This window comes from Gasterosteus aculeatus, chromosome 4 (assembly GCF_964276395.1).
Source record: "Gasterosteus aculeatus chromosome 4, fGasAcu3.hap1.1, whole genome shotgun sequence".
NCBI classification, from domain to species: domain Eukaryota; kingdom Metazoa; phylum Chordata; class Actinopteri; order Perciformes; family Gasterosteidae; genus Gasterosteus; species Gasterosteus aculeatus.
In genome coordinates this window covers 20,488,281-20,502,786 of record NC_135691.1, presented here as the reverse complement: position 1 = coordinate 20,502,786, position 14,506 = coordinate 20,488,281, and the positions used below count along the sequence as shown (strand labels likewise).

At 44.9% G+C, this 14,506-nt stretch overlaps 1 protein-coding gene across 2 annotated transcripts in view; it reads left to right on the top strand.

The window, feature by feature from the left end:
- Positions 1 to 852: 852 nt before the first annotated feature.
- LOC120817468 (storkhead-box protein 2) overlaps positions 853 to 14,506 on the top strand; it is a 31,376-nt gene continuing 17,722 nt past the window's right edge. The window contains exon 1 of one of the 2 annotated variants that reach the window (XM_040173730.2): positions 853 to 1,847. In XM_040173730.2, the coding sequence (XP_040029664.2) occupies positions 1,508 to 1,847 (340 nt within the window). In that variant the 5' untranslated portion in view covers positions 853 to 1,507. Of the gene's footprint in view, positions 1,848 to 7,358; positions 8,575 to 14,506 lie in introns of those variants that run through there. The other variant, XM_040173731.2, reaches the window with a different exon arrangement.

Here is a 14,506-nt window from a genome sequence, read left to right as displayed (position 1 = left end):
TCATGATCTATTTCATTTTAAAGATCTCCACAGGAAGTGTGCGTTTCTTAAGTTGCAATGTATTGCGCTGTTAGTGTGTTGCTGGCCATACGGTTAAGTAATCTCTCCATACGGTTGGTCTGTTTACTGGTCAGTCCCTATAGTTTGAAAACAAAAATATTTTTATGCAGCAGAACACCAACACAACTTAAATACAAAAAAATGTGAATGGCATTATTTGACTGTGATGAAACACATGATGTACACCAAAACATGTTACTCCATGGTGGCGCTACTACAAGGGGCCGGTTGACGAGATGCCGATTAAGGCCCAGAGCTTTCGCTAGTAACATTGTGCTTCCACCCAGACCCACACTCAGGCGCATGGTGCAGAAACAGCATTATGCCCGATGTTGATATGTATGAGAGAAACAAACTATAGCTTAATGACTCATTCGTATCAAATCATTATAGCAGGCAAAACAGGTTAGAAAAATGCTGTGTGCCACTTAATTTAGACTTGGAGGATTTAGAAAGAGGATTTATTATCATTTTGGTTTTCTAAGGGAAGTAAGAGAAATTGTGGACATTCATTCAAGAGAACAATGATATTCTGAAAACCAGGCTGGAACAACAGGCCAACAAGTCTCGGCCCACTTGAAGAACAGCTGGTGACAGCGGGAGCATGAATGAATGGATGAATGAATGAACTCCCTCACGCGACTCGTTGTTTTCGGGGCTCCTAAACGTCCCCTGCTGACTGCAGAGAATCGCCGTATTCACAAACCACCTGTTGCGTTGTGCGTCTTAATCTGAAAATGCGGCCGGAAGATGGTGTCCTCGGTGTTGCGGACGCCGCCTTCACGCGGCTCCGTAACGGTGCCTGCCATCCCCGTACCTGCACGAGACCGTCCCGCATCCAGCGGTGTCCTCGCGCCCCGTACTGAGAAAGGACTATATTCACCGGCGGCTGGACAGATATTAACCTCCTAGTGGCTCTTCAAAGGCTGAAGAATAATAAGACGACGTGTCCCGCGAAACCCGACTGATACCTGGCGACGAGGAAGAGGGGTGGTGGGGGGGCTCTCCGCATCTGTTGCCTGGGTGAATTCATTAACACGTTAGCATCCAGCTAGCTAGCCATACTCCAAGGTACCGAACACAACGAGCTTTAAATTTGACCGAAATTGCGAATGTCATCTCTCTTTGGTAGCGCACGGCGCTCGACATGAGTACTTTGTAAATACCGGGTTCGGTTCCGGTGCGATAGTTTACACCCGTAAAAGAAGACGGACCTAAAGGTGTAGGAATGGGTTTCGTGTGAGGCTGGGGAGCTAACGGGGGCTAGCCAGCTAGCTTCATGGAAATCCAGTCGTAGGCTATGCGGCCGCTGCAGCGTAGCTTCTAGCTACACACCCTGCTAGCTGGAATGGAGCGTCTGTTTCCCGTTACGCCTCACTGTGTCTCCGATAGATTGAATATAATGAGAGCGCAGTATTCGGTAGTCCGCTAAAAGGCCGACGTGACAATGGAGTCTTTCCTGCAGATAGCTCCCCATTCCCTGGCTATAGTGTTGTCCAGGGTCGGGGCTGGGGAGGCGGTGGGGGCGGCCGGGGTGTCAGAGAGCGACGCGTTGCCGAGACATCACACCGGCTATGAGATATTTGCCGATTTCAAAGCAGAAAACACCCAGCAACATGTGTGGAACCAGAGGATCAGCGAAGCTGTGTCCGAGACCTTCTTTCTAGGATGGATAGACGAGCACGTGCTGCTGATCCAGGGGAAGGAGGACCACCTCGAGGTGCTCAGGGAGGGATGGATGCGGAGGTCGCTCAATCCGCCGCGGGGATTCACCATCAAATACCTGGGTAAGGCCTATACACCCACCGCGGTCTGCTCCTCGAGGCCGACGCACTCTGTATTCTTATGTTTGCATTGATTCTACGCGTCGACACGGTCTCCTTTCAGCACCGGGCACGATTGCTGCCCATCATCATAGCGCGTTGCATTCAGGATCATTTCTGTCTAAAAAGTGACACAGGACACGTTGAACCTTTTTTAGAAGTAATCACATTTTAGGGAAACTTGATTTATATTTGTCATTGAGGTGGATAGAAAATCCTGATCTAATTATGGCCAAGCTACCAAACAAGATAATCAACCATTTCAATGCTTTTGTCCCAAAATAACTTTGTGGGGAAAAGGAAGTTTGATTGTTTTTATTTTTTAAATATGTAACAGGGTAGATAGACCCTGTGACGTATTCATCTTGTGCCTGCTATCGTTTGAGTTTACAGTGGGTCAGTCAGTCTTTATGCTTTTCTATTTTAACTCCGATATGAAGTGCAATCACATTTAACGGAACCTCGGGTCACACGTGTAATGCAAAGTGAACATGTGAGGACTTTTTTATTTTGAAGTCACTTGTCTAGAGGCTCATTTCATCTTTGAATCAGAGGATCGATGGTTTGTGTCCTTGGGCAAGACCCTTCACTGCAAGTTTGTCTCTAAGCCTCCGGTGAATGAATAGGTATGAATGATGGGTGGGTAGCACGTGTGTAGGAGGACCTATTATCAGTGTCAGAGAGGAAAAGAGATCCACAGGTGCAAGTGGATGTTACATTTGGTTTTTGGTTGTGCGTGTGCGTGCGTGTGTGCGCGTGTGCGTGCGTGTGTGTGGTTTATTCGGTGCCACCTGCCGATTAAATTTAAAGGGTTAACCCTGCAGTTTGCACCGCCTGCAGCCTCAGATAGACCGATCCATCAAGGTGGCTTGATGGATCGCTTTTCTTTCAGCTTTTTTCTTTTAACTGATTAATCTATAAAATTCAGTTAACATTCCATCCTTGTGAAGCCACATACATATTTTTTGTGTCAGTCCTATTAAATGATCAGTCTTGCTCCCTGGCTGCTGTGTTTGATTTTTTACTTTGAAACGTTCTCTTGTTTATGTGTCTCCTGGCCGCCATGATTTCTGAGATTGTGATGAGACAAGGAGAAAAAGTTGATGTTGTGATCTTTGCAAACATCTTTGATGCAACGTGACGAGCCAATCGGCGTTGAGATCTGTACACCTAAAATCTGTCAACTTTATTTAGTGGCTACAGATCTAGCGACTATCCCTGGTGTCATTGGAGTCTTCTCTGGTCTCTGACGTGAAAGCACGCATCGTTCTGCAGTTCCTGTCCTCAGCGAGTCAGTCTCACAGGAGCTCCGCGCACCAGAGAGGCGTCCAGACTGAGAATGAATGTTGGTCAACTCTCAAAATGAGGCCCTTCTGCCTGATTGCTCCATTTGACCGGGCGGCCATAGAGTGTCCAGGTGGTTCCACTAGTGCAAGGCTGTCTGCAATGGGCCCCCCCAACACTCAACACCGGGCTTCCTCCGGTCCTGAACATCACAGCTGCTATGGCGCTGTGCCCCCACTAGCACCCACTAACAAAGAGTATGTGCTCCATCTCAGTACGAAAGCTCGCATAAGCATCCATATATATCCGTGTGTTAAATGAAAATCCTCATTTTGAAGTTGATATTTAAAAAAATAAATTCATTCACATTCATTGCACCAAAGTGTACAGTAATCCCTCGTTTATCGCGGGGGTTACGTTCCGAAAATGACCCGCGATAAGTGAAATCCGCGAAATAGAAAACTTTTTTTTTTTTTTACAATTAGCAACTATTACATGTATACAAATACAGTGACTCACGTGTAGGCCGTTTCACTGCTCTTCAGACTGGGCCGCTGCATCGTGACTGCGCTCTGCAGTGTTCTCTTCTTCTGAAGCCCGCGGTGCAGGTGTGTTTGTTCGGGAGAAGAACATAGTGATAGGCAGCTGTTGTCGCTCTTTTTTCTTCTTTGCAAAAAGATCCTTGTACACCGACATGCCACCATCGATTACGTTGGAGAACTGTAATGAACGGCTCGGGAGTGAGTTTTTAGCGAATCAGAATGCAGAGCACAATGCACCAAAAAAAAAAAAATGCAATATGAAAATCCGCGAAATAGCGAATCCGCGATAAGTGAACCGCGAAGTGGCGAGGGATCACTGTATTCCTGTTTATCTGATCGTAAATCCATTGTGACCTTTTCCTCTGGATTGGCATTTCTGCCCAACAGTTCATAAATGAGACAACAATAATGTTGCACATTAATCATTCTGTCATTCAAATTAGATAAGAAAACTCAAAAACATTATGCTGTAGTCTGTTTTTTTTTAAGTGTGTATATATATATTTTCCTTTTGCAGCAATTTAAAACAGTCTTTAATTAATCTTTCAATTTGTTCTCTAATAATGTGCACGTTCTCTGGAACGGTTGTATTGATAAAGGGAACTGTTTGTCTCCTCCATACACGGATACACTTCTATGTGTGTTGGTTTTTCTGCTCTGATTAAAGGGAAGAAAGACCGTAGTTTCTCCCGACTACGCACGCACGCACACACACTTTGTCCGAACATTTCTCTGTGTGTGTGTGTGAGTACTTACACAAAGCCGTGCACACACATGTGCAGATCTTGCAAGTGCACACCCGCAGGCGTGAGTGCGTCTTAACTAGGCTGACCCAAGGCTTTGGCCGCCACGGTAATCACCGGTCAGCATAGTAATCCAATGCAGCGTTTTGCATTTTTTAAAGTTATTTTACTGTTTACTCATCACCTCAAATATCACACATGAGTTAAGGAATAGTAATCCTTATGCATCAACAACAAAGAGGAAGTTTTAATGGTAATTCGTTGCATTTAATGAGTTACTGTATTATCAAATCAAGTCCTCAGTACTGCCTCTCTTTCCGTTTTGTGACTGCAGTGAAGGTATTTTACCCAACAAATATGGATTGAAGCAGAATCTTCAACTATATATAGTTTGGAATTGATTACATCGATCTTTTTTATTAAATATAGACCTGTAGAGTCCTAAATGTCTGAAGGTCTGTGGTGTTGACGCTTCACAAGAGAACATTCCCATTCTTACTTTGTCTCCTCTGCAGCATCAATGAGAACCCGTCTGTCTGGCTCAGAGGCACTCAAACCGCCGAGCTCCTATTAGTCAGAAGATTCAGTTTCAACAACTGTGTGGTTACTGCACGCACACACACACACACACACACACACACACACACCCCGGATCGTGTACAGACAGATGAAGTACATTTTGAAGGTAATTGAGCTGAGACCTTCATCAGGAGGAAATTACTGTTACCGCTCCCAGGTGTGTGTGTGTGTGTGTGTGTGTGTGTGTGTGTGTGTGCCTGCAGGCGTGGAGTTTCCTGGCCTTTAACTCATGACATCTTTCTCTCTAGTTTGTCTGACTTTGATTTTTGTAACCTTTTAATTGATTTTGATATAAAAGTTGTGTGCTTACAAGACAGGATTAGTGTCATCAAAGCAGTAACACAACAGCAGCATGTCTTGACGAGAGCTGGGAGAAATATTGCAGGGGGAAGGGGACAAATGCCCAGGAGACCTGTTGTGATGCTAGCAAACCTTTTCTCCATTCTTGTGTAAATGAAATAGTTTTAGTGTCAGACTCACTGTTATTTAGTTAGTTTTCCGTCGTCTCATAATGAAAGGTTTTACGTGTGACGCTGGTTTTGGAACCTGAAGAGGGTTTGTCCACTAGGGGGCAGCAGTTCCCAGTGAGACGTGAACCTCTGTCCTTCCTCGCTGCGGGTGTTTCCTTCTGCAGCTCGGTCACCACACTGCTCATGATCTTCTCCAAGGATCTGAGAAATACCCACAAAGGAATAATTGATACAACATGGAGGAAGGCATCCATGATCTCTGCATGCTGCTCTACTGCTGTAGAGCCAGTTATGTCGGCGGAAACCCACTCTGTTTGTTACCGGGACGACGCGTCGGAGTTTACCCACACTTCCATTTTTCTAAACCAAACAGGAATAATATTTAGTAAGTAGGTAATCTCAGTTCATACTTTATTTTGTCTTTTGACATAATAAACTAAGTTTTCTTAGATACAATTGTATTGTCAGTTTGTTTAATTGAAGTACTTTGAACCTCCATTGGCTACATTCTTTCAAACATTTCATTCTGCGTTTTGTCAAAACCTGTAGATTAGAGCAGATTAATTTAACGTAACACACAGCATTCAATTGTCCTGTAATTAGACCCTCACACTCCCCTCCAAGAAACCACAAATGTTTCTCAATTATTTTCAAAATTGTCTCGTTCCGCCAAGCCTGGACAAAAATCCTGATTTTAAAATTTCTGATTATAGAAAAACGTTTATTATCAAGCCACAACCTACGGTGACCAATACGTACGATGTTGGTCATTTCACATTTCCATAACAACATTATAGTAATTCAATAGATACATATGACAGAAACACCTGGTTTGGTTTACTCAAATACTTGTATACAGATGCAAAGTATTCAAGCCCTTGTGAGATCAATTGTGTATCACAATATATGATTTCATCACAACATGATTCCTTTTGAAGACAATAAGTAATCACTTTAAATTATCGCCCCGTCTGAGAAAAATAAACAGGCCCATCACCAGCAAAGCATTACCAAGACAGCACGGTACAGAGTCCGATTACAGCTGTGCTAAACATGCTTCCTTCCATAATGTTGCACACTTAATTCAACTGTTGAACAGGCTCCAATGAAATGCAGTATGAAACTTAACTGGTAGGGGTGCTTTCTGAGCAAACGGGAGGATGCACAAGTTTGTAGCGTTCCTTGCGTTATTAGCAACACATCTTTAGTGCAGAGAGCCATTGCATTACAGGTCCTCTGAAATGAGCCCGACTGATCAGTTGGTTATGACCAACTGGCCCCGTGGTTGGATAGGACAAGCAGGTTGAGCCGTTATCCAGTCGGTCAATGATCGTACGGTTGCACATCAAAAACACCCAAATAAACATGTCACAGTAGAAATCACACAGGGAAACTACCAGTCACCGGATGGATGGAAAGCAATTCATGTGCAATTCAACTGTATATGCTTATGGACACGGATGTAACGAGGACAATGCTGCCAAAGCGCTGCGTTATAATGAGATCACAGGAGAGGGAGTGCGGCGCTGCATGGACATGTTGGCAGTGTGTCACTAGTGTTCACAACGATGTCTCTCCATGTGTTGCAGCATTTGGTCAGTGTGCTGTGAACTAAGAGCTCAGTGCTGATTGGCTGGCTGGGGGGCTCTCAGGACACACACAGACCCAGGTCTTAGCGGGTCTTCAGTAACGCTAATGTTTTCACTGAGTAGCATTCGGCTGTAGGAACTCAGTGGGTTTTCTATGAATGGGTAGCACCGCAGATCTTTAGCAACTGTGTGTGCGTGTGTGTGTGTGGGGGGGGTTGACTACACGATTCTCTCCCTCCCCTCCCTCTGCCTGCTCCCTCTTCTCCCTCCTCTCCAACAACAACACGGTGAGCGGCAGAGGGAGAGCAGACAGGCGAGCAGCAGGCAGCACGAGAGAGGAGCGCCCGGACCAAAGAGAAGACAAAGGAGAATCTGAATCGGCAGCGCCCTGCTCTGGATTAACCCTTTCTCCCCACTAAATGCTGCTTTTTGTGGATTCCTCCCCATTACACGTCTTCCATCACCCCCGTGCTCCGCTGTGGTACAATGTCTCTTTCTCTCTCTCACACACGCATACAAACAGTTTCTTTCCTCGAGGATCCACTACTGGTGTGTGTGAGCGGAGTCCTGCGGTAACGGTCATGGATGCAGGCAGAAGAGAGGAGTATTTCTTCTTCTCCCATGGAGATTTTGACGTTTTCTCTCCTCCTGCTGCGTGAGCCTCTGTCCTCTCGCTTTCTTTTGTATTAGCGCTCACTCCCCCTTTTCTTTCTAACCTCCCTTTGCTGCTTGGGCTTTTGTCTATCTGACAGGGGTCCAGGCTTTCCTTTTTCCCGCCCTCCCCACACTCCTTCCTCCTGCTTCCACTGGAGGGTAGACACGTCTGACACTGAGCAAAGGCACCATGCTAGGCTAACTGCTAGCCACTGGTGTGGTGCAGACACCTCGGCTTTTTTCCGTGTGTGTGCTTGGGTGAATTTCAAACATCACAGCAGAAGCATTGATGTAAAGTTAACCAGTCATTTCATGGTGGATCTCGTGTGACCTGAGAAGGACGGCAGCGGCAGGAAGAAGTGGGTAGGCAGATGGAGGTGACCGTAACATGACCATGAGAAAGTCTTGCAAATGCCTGACCGGGCTTCTTCTATTGGACCACATGGTGATGACTTGATTTCCACTAATGGATTCATTCCCACTAACGTTCCGCGATGGAATTTACGTGAGGAACTGGGGACTTGCAGTCTGGGGGACAACCATTTGACAAGTTCGCTTGTGGGAGAAACCTTTTGGACTTGTAGATACACTGGCCATCTGTCTGCCACCCAGCGTGGCGAAGATGAAGAAGACAAGCAGCCGCACGCTCAGGCGGCCATGGCCCAGCTCTGAACTGTTAGAGCGCCTGCTGCCACCAGCAGCCTCGGTAGAGCTTCACAGGAGCCGACGCTCGCACAGCGAGAAGGACTACAGGACCCACAAGCACGGCATGAGGAGCCAGCAGCCTCCACAGTACCTGTGTCAGAGTCCTCCTCCTTACGCACACGCAGGTACCGTACAACCGACGCACTACCAGGGTCTCGCTGTTCCTCACAGGCGTTACAGGGTTTAACTGTTTGGGTGCTGCAGAACAGCTGATTAGGGAGGTCACATAAAATACACACCAAGTTAACATGGACCCTCTTCAATGGCTCTTTGGCACCGCAAGTGTGTCGTCTGTGAAAGGAATTCTTGTAAATCCGAGTCCCCTTAAATCAGCATTTCACAGAACTCTGGCCGAGGACAGGCGGCTCTCTGTGGGGCGAGATGAGGCTGACTGCCCGGTGTCAGGCCGTCCCGTTAACTATAGACCTCACATCTCCCACATCCTCGGAGCAAAAGTCAGAATTTTGACAAACCGACCGCAGAAATGTTCTAACTTCTCGTCTGAAAAAGTTCTAAAATTACATTCCGTGACTTCAATATCTTAAAGACTTAAAAGCATATTAAAGAAGGGCGTAAGATTGGTGCTTTTCGCTGTTCAAAACCCGCCCTTTTTGCTTCCGCCATCCGGTGTAACTGAGATGCCTTCCGTATGCTAGTGAGATTACGCGTATGAAATATGTGTGAGACGCCTGTATGTGTATCTTTGTAATGATATGCAAGAGATTCAGTAATGCATGTATAAGTTCAACTAATGTGTATATATGTGTGTGTAAAATATATATATATATATATATATATATATCTATATGAGGTTGGGATAAGGCCATGGGAGAGCACAAGGCCTCTCCTAACAGTTCATCATCATTAACCCTGTGTCCTCGTTTAGCACTGCAGTAGGAGAAATCCTACTCCAATACAGCGTTCTGATATTGGTTACATGTTGGCAGAGGACAATATTAAGAAAAAAAACATTTCCATACTACTAGCATAGATTGTTACCTAATAATCATTTTAATCTGACCTAATTAAATAGCTGCGTTTTTAATGCGCCTTTAACTCAGTGAAGTCATTCTTCAGTGATTTAAAAAAAAATCATATCGTTAACCAGTGAATTTAAGACCGGCCAAATCTGGAACATGGAAAATGATGGAACCTTTTGCCAAAAATAAGGAAATTTGTCTATTTACAAATATTTGCATAAACATTCTCTGTAGATTAAAGAACTAATTGAGTAACTATTTGTGGTGTGGTTATAAGAATGTTTCTTATTATTACCAAACTGAAAAGCTCATTGAGTTATTCAATACCAAAATGCTCAGGGAACAGTAACTGGTGTCCCAATGAACCAAAATGAAATCAAGTATCAGTGATATTTTGGGACAGTAAAACCCTGTTGCTTTCGGCCAGGGTTTCCACCACTGGAATGTGAACCTGCCATAAAGTGAAAGCTAGAGGCCGGCAGCTTCGATCCCGACGCAGGTCATTTTGTGTCACCATAACCACGTATGTCAGCTTAGTTTGTTTTCTACAGATGTATTTAATACATATTCTATGAATTACCACATGGTAGACTTATTTTTGTACTAAGTGTTTTCTCATTTAATTAAAAGCTTTACTGCAGGATGAACATCGTTCCCTTTAGATGACCCAGGTGTGCGTCATTATACCTGCATATGTTTACATCAGGGTATGTTTGAAGGACTCACGGATCAGGTGGGCCAGCTCTTCGCTGTGGGTCGACTCCTCTGTACTTGGTAGCTGGCTCATTGCATGGTGGCGAGATGCTTTTTAGTTGTGAGTGGAGTTAGAATGCTACTTGGAATAGAACCAACAACCCTCTGCGTGCATCCTGAGGCTTATTAATGGCCACTGTACAATTGAGCTGTGTGCACAGTGGGAGTGGAGGAAGCTCCTGTGAATGTGCATGTGCAGTGGGACAGCCAACCCGCTGCGCTATCAGCAACTTTTTAAAGGTTCTTGTGACATTTGGCCAATGCGTGACCGCTCTGTAACCATGACAGTAGTGCTTTAGATCTACAAGGGTTGTATTTGTAGCTCTCCAACATCATGGCACTGGCCATATCTGGAACAGAGCCACTTAGGCTTTGATTTGGAGAGCATTGGTCTTAAGGAGTAGATGCAAGTCTACTACTTTTAGTCTCTTTCCAACGTCTACTAACATCAAAGAATAGCCCCTCCACCCTCTGTGTATTATTAGTACTTTTGTCCTTGATCGTATTGTGTCTTTACTGAATTGTAGTTTGTGTCACTGCTGTGGGCTCTGCTTTATTGAAAGGTGACATCACAGTGTGAAGATGGAAGTGATTGTATTCAGAAGGGCACATTTAGTTGTTACCGATGGTCCTTGTGTTAGTTGTGGTTATTTCCACAAGGTAAGGCTGCTGAGGGCTTAATGTCCGGCACAAGGCTGCAGCACTGAGGATGGGGTTTTAGATCAGGTGATGTCATTTCTTGTAAAGAGCTGTAACCTCCTCGGATTGTCAGTTGATCCTATTTAGCAGAGTTACTTTTTCAAGTTTCAATAAGAGGGCATGGGACAGCAAGAGCGTGTGCTAACTCTGATATTATTCAACTTTTCCTAAAAAGAAAGTCTGAAGAGAGGGCAGCACTGGACTCCAAAGGTAAAAACCCCTTCAGTGGTTGTGAAGCAGAAAGTAGGCTGTCATGTCTGGTAGGGCTCATGTGATGCTCATGTGTGACTGTAGGGTTTTTCTATTTATTGTACAATACAGTGGGAATACATGGATTACTATGAAAAAATTATGATTACAGCTTTTTGTTCATTATTTGTCATGCAGATTAGCATTTAGAAATGATTGCCTGCTGGTGTAGTGGCGAGCGCGGTGACCTCTCACCTCCGCGCCAGTGGCTGTCTGTAAGGCTACGGCCACACTACCACATTTTTCTTTTTAAACGCATTTGTTTTGCCACGTTTGCTCTGAGCGGGGTAGGGAGGGTGCGCTGGGAACCACAAGGTTGGTGGTTCAAGTCCTGGCTGCCCCATGTCGAAGTGTCCCTGAGCAAGACACCTAACCCCTAATTGCTCCACGGGCAAAATGTAAAAGCCATGGGTTGAAAATGAAATGTAAGTTGCTTTGGATAAAAGCGTCAGCTAAGTGACCTGTAATGCTATAGAACACCAAAACTGGCACCTTCGTACGTTTCACAGATGATAGACGTGAAAGGGTCTGGAGAAGCTAAAGCGAACGCTATGCTGCCTGCAACATGGTTCAGCAGACCGGTTTGGTGGTGGCTCAGTGATGGTCTGAGGAGGCATATCCATGGAGCGACTCACAGGCCAGAGAACGGCAGTCTGACTGCCATTCGGTATCGGGATGAGATCCTTTGGTCCATGGTCAGACCCTACGCTGGTGCAGTAGGTCCTGGGTTCCTCCTGATGCACGACAATGCAACGGCCTAATGTGGCAAGAGAATGCAGGCAGTAGCTGGAGGATGAAGGAATTGATGCTATTGAATGGCCATCACCTGACCTAAAGCCGATAGATCACATCTGGGACATTATGTTTCGGTCCCTCAGAGACCGATCTAGAACATCCGTCGTCTATGCTGACGGGTACAAGCAAGCATTTTGAGTTGCAGAAATTGAACTTTGGTAAAATGCACTAGCCTGCCACATTTCTTTTTGAATTGATTTTTGTGATACCTATAAAATGAAGCCGTCTGGGAATGGAAAGAATCAAAAGTCCTTTCGTTCCGAAGACCTTAAACTGTCCATATAAGTATATATATCCAACATCATTTTCTTCACATTGAGATCTAATGTGTTTTTGAACAGTCCAGAATGCAGGCTGTCATTGACTAATAAATAAAATAATTTCTTAGTTGTCATTTTATGAAAATACCTTAAATGAGCAGTGCTGCTGCTAGTGGGCTAATCCAACTTTCATTTGGTGTCCATTTTGGGGGACGCAGTGGACAGAAGTGTGTCCACTGGTCTGTAAGCATGTAAAGCTGCACATGCTGGGTTTGTAAACTCCGTAACCCCCGGTGAGCTGCATCCGCGGGCACGCACACACACACACGCTGATGTAACGGAGTCTCCTCTCCTGTAATGCGATTGTAGCTCCTCCTTTCCTCCGTTCGCTCAGGGCAGCTACACACACTCCCATGCACACACAAAAGCACCAAATGTACTTCTCTACCATTGTGCCTTGTTATTTTTCTCTTACACACTCATGCATTCTCACAATTTACATCCTCTCTTTTTCATACACACACACACACACACACATAGTCTTCTGCCTCTTGACCAATCAGATGGCCCAAAGTCTCGGCCTGGTTTAGAAGGGCTGGGCTCCTGCAGTCCTGGGCCTGCAGCGACTGACGCTATTTTAGTCCACTTCCTCTGTCCCTGTCTGTCACACACACACACACACACACACACACAGTGGTAACAGAACGCATGAGTTATAAGTCTGACTATGATTGCAGCTGTAAAGTTAAATGTCTGTACACTAACATTTTGTTGCCACAATTAAAAATACAGGTGCCATTGTCTTTACCTTATATTTTGAGTAATTGTTGTTGTTTGAATGCTTATTGTTCAGGTTCATCTGGACATTTTTCAGTTGAATCGGTTCTGTTATGATGATGATGCTGATGATGTTGGAGTGTCCCTGAGCAAGACACTTAGCCCCTAATTGGTCCTGGCTAAATGAAATGTAATATAATAATTTAGCTTGTCGTTGAAGCAGCGTTGTAGTAAGTGTTTTCTTCTGGACACCACGCACCTTTAAATCCCTTCTGATGAACATCGTCAATTGAGGTGAACTCTTAATGTTGAGTAACTTCAGTGACGTTGGATAATATGGTCAAACTCCTCCATCCCAATATTACATCTGTATAACAATATCAAATAATACAGAAATGAGACCAGTGTAGCATCAGAGGCTGATGGTGTGGTCGAGTCCAAGGCTAGCCAAAGTTCATCAGTGTTTCTATGACAACATTTTTTGTCATAGACACACATGCATGTAATGTGTACAAAGCAGCACACGTGACATAAATGTCATAAGCATCTGACAAAATGTTATGTACTTCAGTCTGTTTGTAATTTGGAGGAATGAGCCTCGTCAGAGGCGTGCTGTGAAGCCGGGTATATTTTCGGAGTAGTCGGGGTGTGTGATGCTGCAGTCACAAGGCCAGGTGGGGATTTGGGTGTGTTCCTGTTTGGCCTCTGATGGCTTAAAGGGACATTTCATTTCTCAGTCAAACATGTAATTTGGGTTTCTACTAAACTACGTTCTCATGCTTTAATGTATTAAAAACACATTTCTTACACTGTTTGAATATACCTGCATTACACTATGCTCCATTTTAGCACATTTTAAAGGAGTTGTGTTGCTAGGCAACAGCTTGGGTCCATGTTGTCTGTGGATGTCATTCACATACACTGCAACCAGAAATAAGCTGGGACACATTTAGGGGCTGATCCCACTATGACACGTTGTTACAGGGGCAGCTGCTTCAAAAAAGCCTTTGCAAAGCAGGTGAGCCAGAGCGCCTGTGGGGAGGTGCAGGGCTGCGTGGGAACCGGTCAACAGAACATGGATAATGCGCTACCTGACTGCAGTCAACAGGGAACCATCCCGACGTAGCATTTCAATTGCGCCCTCCCTCTCACATAGAGTGGCAAACATCTTACTACCCGGCTCAGGGTCGCCACCTTTTTGGCTCGCGGGCCGCAATGGGTTTGACAAAGGGGCCGGGGCAGGAACTGATGGGTGTGAGTTTGTGTAAGCAAATATAAATGACATGAAAGGATCTGGCTTTTAACAAGCCGCAAAGCATTTATTTGCAAGGCAATTTAACAAATTTCACGAACATGAACAATACACATTTAACCTGTCATAATGTGACTGAGACCTGCGCCCAAACCAATTACCTCACTTGAACTTCTTTACTATCTACATTAAATGATTAAAGTTACTTGAACTATCAATCTTTTGACCATTGTGAACATCCAAATCAAGACGGCATGAAATGTATATGTACAGTCACCAAATCTCTAAGTGT